This window comes from Frankliniella occidentalis, unplaced genomic scaffold (assembly GCF_000697945.3).
Source record: "Frankliniella occidentalis isolate FOCC.00 unplaced genomic scaffold, Focc_3.1 Scaffold107, whole genome shotgun sequence".
Classification (NCBI taxonomy): Eukaryota; Metazoa; Arthropoda; class Insecta; order Thysanoptera; family Thripidae; genus Frankliniella; species Frankliniella occidentalis.
The window spans coordinates 99,530-108,554 of record NW_026267236.1 but is presented as its reverse complement, the minus strand read 5'-3'; the positions used below and the strand labels follow the sequence as shown (position 1 = coordinate 108,554).

The following is a 9,025-nucleotide window of genomic DNA, read 5'->3' as shown; positions in this document are numbered from 1 at the left end:
TCAAATCTCAGGGGGGTTCTCTTAATAGGGTGTTTGAAAGTGTGGGACGGGTAGAGAAGAAACCTAATAATTTCCTTTTCGAATCTTTTTCTGTTCGTGGGGCGATAAAAGTTGCCGTCGCCGTGATGCATTGGCAGCAGCGGGTGTGCGCGGCTTCTCTTTTGACGGGCGCGTCCGTCAGTTCGTAGTTTTCGGTCGCTCGAGCTGTCCGACTGGCCCCGACTGTGAGGGCGCGAAGTGCCGCCCCGTCGTCGTCGTCCACTGCGTGTGTGTACTCACACGGGGCCAGAGCCGTGAGTCCCCCGCGCCGCCACGCCACGCCCTGCCTATAGGTGAACCCTTCATCAAGCCGCCCAAATAAACTAAGGGCGGTCCCCCCAGCGCGCACAGCGTAGTACGACGCGCGCAACAAAATAGAACGAACAACGAACGCTCTCCTCTCCCTTCCCCCTTCTCCTCCCCTTCCCCGCCCACCACGAACGACGCCGCCGCCGCCCAGCCCGCAGCGCAGCCCGACCTACCCAGCCATACGGCGAGGCTACCGCCGCTGCCGCCGCTGCCACAGCGTCGCGGCGGTGTTTGCCCGGTAACCTGATACGTCTAGCTGGCGGGGGCACCGTCCCACTCCTTCCCCCTCTCTCCCTCGCTCATCTCTCTCTCTCTGCCTTGCGCTCGCTCGCGTTTTCCTTTCTCTCTGCTCTCTCTCTCTCTCTCCCTCCCGTTTCGCCCCCTCTCGACGGCTCCTCGGCCGCCCAACCCCCCGCATGGCCGTCCCGTCCGTGGCCGCCCTCTGCTTCCCCTCCCTGTCTGTCAAGTCCCATCTCATTCTAACAGGCAAAACATCCCAGCTTTTTGTCTTTTGTAATATGCTGCTGGCTGCTGGTGCTGCTCACCGCGCTGCCCGGCCCGTGTGGCGTGGCTGCGCAGCTCGGCGTGTAGCTGCTCACTTTGGGGGAGGGCTCGTTGCGCACCCTGTGATGATGCTCATGCTTCTGCGAGCATTGTGCTGCACCCTCATCGGCCGTCAGCTGCCCCTTCGAAATCAGCTGACGGCGGACGATTCTGGTGGCGTGAGCGGTGAGCGTCCTCCCGGCCCGGCCCGGTGGTCAGACTGGTCAGAATGGTTCAAATCACTCAGTCTCGAGATCTCTTGCGCGATACTATATCGTCTACACACAGCGATGTATCGCACGTGGAACCGGTTCACACGCGCGCTCGCCCGCCGCCGGCCCCGGCTTCAGCCCCGGCCGGCCCCGTGAGGCGAAGAGGGGCCCCGGGAGCCTCATCACCGTCTGCTCGCCCTTACTCCTCGAGCCCCTCTCGACGGGCCCGCGCACGCGTGTGACGGGCGTGACTGTCCGGCCGTCACGCAGCGCCGTGCGCGACGCGCGTGCCGAGTCCTTGTTACCCGTGGAGAGTGCGGAGAGAGAGCTCAGCTCAACCTCCGTGGGGGGGGCAGGGGATCGTACACAAATTACGTCATTTTCAAAGGCGGGGTTACACAAAAACCAAAAACTTATTCGAATTCAGGGTTGTAAACAAGTGTTTGAGTGGTCACAATATAAACAGAGTGTTCACATTGGCATCACTTTTCCTGATAGAGTAGAAACCGAATCTAAACCGGATGGCTGATACCGAGCTGATTCGCCCCCTGTAGTTAGACTACCGCATGCACGCGTGCGGGCGGGTTGCCTATTCGGTCGAGCCGTAAGGCGCCGAAGGCAGGGGTCGCAAAGTCGCGGCTACAGAATTGACTGCCTGTTAGTCCGTAATGGCCATTATTATCAACCTTGTTTTCAATTACTAGAGCACCGTTAAAAGAGCACCGTTTTTGTGCGAACTGCGAACTCAGCCCAATCCCCCGCGGAAGAAGGGGTGCTCGCTCGGGCGGCTGCTTTCGTCATACCCCACCACACCTCACCTGCTCCGCGAGACCCTTCCGTGTGTGTCGCAAGGTCGCGCGATGAGCTGGGGGTAATTGTGGGGGCGGCCGGTGCTGCTGGAGGGTCCGCTCGGTCCGCGGCGCGGGGGAGAGGAGAGGCCTTGCTTGTGAAATATTGCCGCTCCCCCGCACGGCTCGCCACCAGCGGGAAGGACCCCCCTATGGCGCGCGAGCGTGGCGCGAGCGTGCAGCCCAAAGCCAAACGGAAGGGGCTGTGTGATTCTTCTCTGGCTTGGCGTTCATCCGGACGGACAGACAGAGTGGACGCCCGCCCGTTTCAATTGTCATTATTTATGATGAAGGGTTAGCAGGGGATAGAGCTGTGCACGCCAAGGCGTGGCGGCGCGGCGCGCCCTCCTCTTCTCTGGCCCCCGCGGGGCGCGCACCGGGCGCACCCGGGGCCCCCCGCGGGGCCTCTCGCGGCAGTGCGTCTCCCCGGTGCGTACACGCCGACAGCGGTGGCCAAACAATATGATACGGCCCTATTCACACAAGTAGTTGTAAGTATGTAGTGAAATGTGTGACGGACTCACAAACAAAAACGCGCTTCTGTGTTGTGTTATCTCTACGGAGTATTGACGTTTTATTTACGTTTTTATTTTTGTCGATAAAATGTCTCAGAAGCTACTATATGAGGCGTGACTGGGTTCCTTTTCGGGGTACGGTTAGGTTATCACTTCCCATCGACGCTGACGCTCGGCGGGTTTCTTACCATGTGTGGACCGTGCAGTGTAAAGTGGACACAGTGGTGCGCCGCCGCGTCGAGAAAAAGTTGCACAGGGCCGCGCGCTACGCCCCGCCACGCCCCGACGCCACGCCCTCCCACGCACTCCCTCCTCCTCCTCCTCCTTCCGGACCCTCGTTCCACGGAAAACAAAACCGGCCGGCCGGCCGGCTCTTGCACTGAGCAAGAAGTAGTCAAGTGGTGTATGTGCATGCGTCTTGTGACATTTCCCTGGGCGTGGCGGCGACGAGGGGACCGGGCCGGTGGCATCTGCAGAGCCCCTCTGCCCTGCCCCCCCGGGCCGGGCCGGCCCCCCACCGCGCCCCCGCGCCCGCGCTCACACATGCCCTGCTGGCCACCACGCCCCGCCACGCCCCGCGCCGCCCCGCCCCTCCCGGGACTCCTCTCTCGCTTTGTTCTCCCGAGCAGGTTTGTGACAAACGTCTCACCACCTCGGAGAGGCTCGTTGGTCCTTAGGCCCTCCCGCTGGCTGCTCCAGCTGCTCCTCCGTGCCGCGCATAACGCCGTGTGGGGGAGCGGGCCGGGCGGTGCTAATAGGCGTGAGAATGCTGCCCCTCACACCCAGGAGGAGGAGGAACATGTTTAGCATTCAGTTTATAATTCCATCACAATTTCAATAATCATTTTCTTATATGATGTTGATGATTCCACACTTTTATATCTCGGCCGAGGTGGTGTATTTCCGCGTGCGTGTGTGTGTGTGTGTGTGTTTCGCGCGAGAGACGCATTGCAATGCGTACGCAGAACCATGCTGAGTCGGACGCATAAACTGCAGGCAGGGCGGCCGGGGTCCTCGGCGACACGTGCGCGTGTGTGAGTGAGTGAGTGTGTGTGAGTGTGTGAGTCTGTGGGGCTCTCTGACGGGCCGGGGGGTCTCGGAGGAGGAAGAGGAGGAGGAGGAGGAGGCCTCTGCCAAACTAAAACGGCCGGAGCCGAGAACAAATACTGGGCCTGACCTTCACACACATGCGCTCGCCACATGTTGCAATCACTGGAATGGTGTGCGGAGCGGAGCCAGCGGAGCGGCCGTTGGCCCCGGCCGTCCCCGTCCCGTCCGCATGTGTCCCCGCCCCTGCCCACCCCGCTGTGCAGTACTCCGCATCCATCCGGCGGTGCGTGCCGGTGGTGCGAGCGCCGCAGGTCCGCGGGGAGGTGCCCGGAAGGTGCCCGGTGGTGCCGCGGGCAGCCCGAGAGCCTGCAGGCAATGCCATTCCCCTCCAGATGTGCGCCCGCCTCGCGCCGCGCGCGGCCGCCAGCGCCGTCATCGTCCCTTTGCTCATTTCTGAACAACATTGTCCCTCCCGCGGGTAGTACTAATCCCTGTTATTGGCGCCGCCACCACCAGCTGCTGGGGGGACTTGTTCGTGCCTCCGCCGCCGCCGTGCCCGCTCTCCGCGCGTCTTATTTCCGCGGAAATGGAAGAAATAACAAATAATAAAAGGAACAAGAAAAGGCGCGGCGGCGCGGTGGGAGGCGGGGCGGCGCCGTGGCGCTGCGCGCTCAGCCAATCGGAGCGAAAACAAAGCGACGCACAATGAAATTAGCCCCTGCTGGTCGGTGCGCCTGTCTGTGCGCCGCGGGCCCCACCCCGCCTCAGGGGCCGGGCTCATGGCCGCGCCGCGGGCCTCGCCTCGCCAGCGCAGGCCATATCCATCCTCCCGGCTGCTGGCCGCTGGCCGCGCTAACGGGCAGCCCCCCTCGACATGCTGCAGTTAGGCTCTGCCACGGTGTCCGTGTGTGAGTCAGCCCCGTGTCGTGTTGGCCGCGCTCCAGGACCTCTCCACTTGTTTTACGTCGCGAGGTGCGAGGGGGGCTAGGAGGAGGGGAAGGGGAGGGAGGGACACGAGGAGGCTGTGCGGACGATTTGGGCTTCCAAACATCGACGAGAGCCAGGCGACTGCGCTTGTGACCGATGAAGTGATGGAGAGGGACGATATGCGTCGAGTCGGGTGGACGTGGAAGGGGGCGGCGGCGGCGGCGGCAGTGGCGTGGCGTGCCCGTCAGGACGACTTGGTCACCTCACAGCTGATTGGTCACAATCCGGCGCGCCTCCTCCGCCCCCTGCCCGCCCCCGCCCCGGCCGGTCGCGACGCCGCCGCGCCGCTCCGCTCCGCCGAGAGGCCCTCCTCCCCACCCACCTCGACGAATATCATGGGGACGTCGCGCTTGGGTGGCTTGACTCGAGGCTCTACTCATCCAAGTCGTACGCAGAGCGGGGAGCCGGGCGGCCCGCCCTGTCCGCGGGGCTTCTCGTCAAACCCTTGTCGTGTTATTGTTTTGATCGATACCCCCCCCCCCTCCCCTAATACACTCCACTTGTCCCAACTCTTTGCGCCCGCCACCCGGCTGACTGCATATTTGGTCGGGTCGGTCCGGACCAAACCGCACACGGTGGCAGTAAAGAGGGGGGTTGGTGGAAGGGGGCGGGGAGAAGGGGTCGAAATATCAAGAGTTGTTTATTCGGGTCGTATGTGCGATTCCAGCCGCGACCCCGGACCCTGGGCAGAGGAGCTCTGGGGGGTCATTGGCAAGATAATGTGCATGAAAGAAGGCCCGGGCCTGAACTGCATTGGTAGCCCCGCTCCGCCCCGCCCCGCCAGACGGACAGGCCGTGATAAGACCCCAATGCAATGCGCAGCACAACGCCGAAAAACAAACGACCATGTAGTCATTTTCTGACCCACGAACTTTGCCCGCAGAGCCTGAACATGAATGAGTGAAAGTACTCCCCTCAAGGGTGCAGAAATGTAACGCCATATCTAACCTCGTGTGTGTTTCTTGTGTGTTCCAGGCCGGGCCGGAGTCCCTCGGGGGGTGACGGCGACAAGGGCACCGCCCAGGGGATGGACTCGTCCTCGGAGTCGGTGGACGAGGCGCCCGACCACAAGGAGCACAGCGCGCACCCTGCCGGTCACCACGTGCCCCACTCCACGCAAGCCCTGCTCGCGCAGGTCAGTGATCGTCAGCGATGACCAACGCTATTTTCTTTCCCAGCCACATTGTTAAAAGAAGCTAACTCTATCTCTATCCCTGCAGGAGTCGCTGTCGAACCACCACCACCCCGACCTGTTCGGGGAGCTCAAGCCGAGCGTGGCGTCCCTCCAGGCCGGCGTCATGCCGTCTGGGACGACGCCGTACCCAGGGCAGCTCAGGCCGCACGGGCCGCACTCGCAGGCCCCGGGGCCGCCCGGGCTGATGGCGCTAGACTCCCACCCTCACCCTCACCACCCCCACGGCCTCCAGCAGCACCACCAGCACGACGGCTCGCTGCTACACGACTACCACACCTTGTGACAGTGGGCCGCTGGCTATGGCTACAGCCACGGCCAGTGAGACAGTTGTTGTTATAATTGTGTGTTTCTCTCCGCATTTTGTTGCGCCTAGGATGAATTTGTTGCAAACATTTCCATTATCACTGCAATTCTCTCTCTCTTCATTACTGCGGATCCGTATTTATGGTTGTTTATAATCTAGTACAGTGCAGCATTTCCTATAAGTGGCGTGTGATCTCGTGTGAGGAATGAGTGACTAATTTCTCGATGTTACTGATAGTGCTTAAGTATGATAGATTACAGTAAACACCTGAAATTGATTCACACCTTTTGTAGATGTGTTGTTTGACTCGAATTTCGGAATATTTAAATGTCTGTCACCACTGTCATGGCTCTTGTAGCAACTGTCACATTCCTCTCAACTGGAAACACCTATCGTGTCACTCATTTCTCACTGAAATTTCCCGTCCTTACTGTTGTTTAGCAAAGCTTTATATTCCATATTTTCTATTTCGTTTTTTCTTTGTGAATCTATATAGATGTTTATTTGAAGTGCAGCATGGTGCGTGTTGCTGTGATGCCACACTCGGATGGACTCTGCAATTTATTATATTATTTCTGTCCTCGCTCTCGTCCTCTGCAGGTCGGAGGCGGACTTAGTCCGTGCCTCTCGTGGACGCTTTGGTGCCGAGCGCGCCTTGTCCTCCCGGAAACATATCTGCCCTGCTGTGGGAAATCTAATCGCTGAAAAATAACTAATCGTGCCCACTTTGAAACCACACTACCACCTCTTGGTCTCCAGAGCTCATACGTTTTGCTGGGCTGGTCTCGTGACTCTTCTTTGAAGCGAGAGGATGGAGGACGGATGGTGTCGAGGGTGTTCGTTATGCCCGCACGATGGATCTCAAGTTTCAAATTGCGCGCCCCGAACAATTTCTGGAAATGATTGATCGGTATCATCAAAGCCTCGTTGCTCCGCGCGATTAACGCTCAGGTGGCGGGAGGTCATTCGCAGTTTGGCCACCTCGCACTGAGAGCAATAATAACTCTAAAAGACTGATGACAGAGCCCTTATGACACTCAGGCCGTCATGTTTCCGGGAGGCGTGCTTTGTGCGTCCAGTGCATTTTTTTTGCACTCGCACAACGCTGGCAAATTAGATGTGGCGGAGTTCCATTGTTTCGAAGCCATGCACACACTGTTTAGCATTGCGCGGTTTCAGTTTGTGTTCAATGCCAAACGTCATGCCAAATGGATGTGTTCAACTCAAGCGACAATTAGACTGCAGGCACCGATAACTCGACAGAGGTTACGAGGCTGTAGGACCATGTGATGTTACTTTATATATAAGAAAATGGACTATTGTTGTAAATATTAAATGATATTTCATATTATTGGTCGGTACTCTTACGCAAGTGTGATATCTACCGGGCTGAAAATGCCCGGGCAGAGACTATTTAAAACCAAATTATTTAATCTGTCAAACGAGTAAGTTAAAAATGTTTTTTTGTTTTTATTTCGTTTTAATGTATACTGTGACGTGATCTAGGTATGGGTTTTTATTTTCATCAAATAGGGGAAAAGCAGCACATAATTTTGCGTTTTCCTAGCTGGTTTTATGATGTATGAACAACATGAACCGTATCTACTGGAGAACGATAGACAATGTGTACTGTGTATACATCATCCACTTCTTAATCAAAATAAGAAATTGTTACTTTTATGTTTTAGAAAGAGCGATACATTCGTTTCGCGCGTTGTTGTAGTTTTGTTATGTATTTTGCACAAGTTAGTGTTAAAAAATGAGGTTGTGTTAACTGTAATAGGCTCCAGATGATGTGAGAAGCCCAAAGACTCGATACTGCACGGTCACAGTATGTACAGATGTAACAACTAGTCAGCAGATATTAGATCACTTATTAAATACTACTTTTAAACATGACCTTCTGTCTCGTCGCTATCCCCTTCCCTTAGCCCTTAATGGCGAACCTTTACAACACATCATACAACAAGAGTCATGCTACGTGCTGTCTCAACTCCTTTTTAAAAGCATGCCAGAGGTAGTTGATGAGTGGAGTCCTTAAAATACGGGTTTCTGTCAATTGTTATTCATCAAGCTCCGCGACATTCGATACTCCGCTGGCCGGGAGGCACGGTGGTGGGCACGCCGCCGGCGGGGCGCGCGATGGCGGCCCAGGAGGCCCGGCGGCTGGCTGGACTCACTTCCAGAAAAAAGGAGGATGCCTCATCCTCATTCTTCTCCCAGTTTTTACTTTTATTTTATTGGTAATGGGGTCAGTCAGGTGCGATGAATGAATTCACCCTCTGTGCCGAGCCGGCCGAGCCAGCCCGGGCCCGGCTGCACGCGCTGCATATCCAAAGTGACAGCCCAGCCAGCCAGGCCTCCCAGGCCGAGCCAGTTTCCAGAAATTTCACCTCAGCTGTCACAAACTATTTAACTCGATAGGCACCCCGCCCCGCGCCAAAGGCAGCCAAAGGCTTCGACTGCATGCCGATTGTGCTGCCGAGGCCCCCCTCGCAGGCCCCGCGGCCTTCATGAGGCCACGAGCAGGGCCGTAAGTCTAACGAGAGGTGCCACCAAACGCCCGTCCATCTGTCTTCGACCTCAGTAAACCACGCCCCGCCACGCCTTGCCTCGCCCCGCCACGCCCCACCACGCCCCTGCCACATCAGGCTTACGCTTCCGACCTTATTACTCGCCTAATCATCGGCCTTAAACGGTTATGAGTTTAATGAACGCCTATTGGAGTGTGAGCCCCTCCTCCCCTCCTCCCCCGACACTCGGTCGCGCCTGCCTGCAAGATCGTCCAGTTCCTGTTACATCCTCGGGGACCGATGCTCTAGCTGTGATGCGGTCTCGCTCCTTCCCCCCCTTATCCGCCGATTTAGATGGTATCAGGCCGGGGCGTGGCGGGGCGGGGCCGGGCCGGGCGCGGGGTGGGGGCGCTGGATCCATCGCGCACCCTATTTACACCACTTTGCGCCCACATCCCAGTGGCGTTGGAAGTGGGGTGCGACTGGGTCTCGCCGCCCCCCCAGCCGTGA

The 9,025-nt window shown here is 58.1% G+C and overlaps 1 protein-coding gene across 1 annotated transcript in view; it reads left to right on the top strand.

Annotated features, from left to right (window-relative positions):
* The window catches only part of LOC113203166 (homeobox protein six1-like), a 22,475-nt gene extending 14,574 nt beyond the window's left edge, over nt 1-7,901 (top strand). Inside the window, exons 4-5 of the mRNA XM_026417708.2 lie at nt 5,479-5,638; nt 5,724-7,901. Coding sequence (XP_026273493.2) covers nt 5,479-5,638; nt 5,724-5,981 — 418 coding nt within the window. The 3' untranslated portion in view covers nt 5,982-7,901. The remainder of the gene's footprint in view (nt 1-5,478; nt 5,639-5,723) is intronic.
* The last annotated feature ends 1,124 nt before the right edge of the window (nt 7,902-9,025 follow it).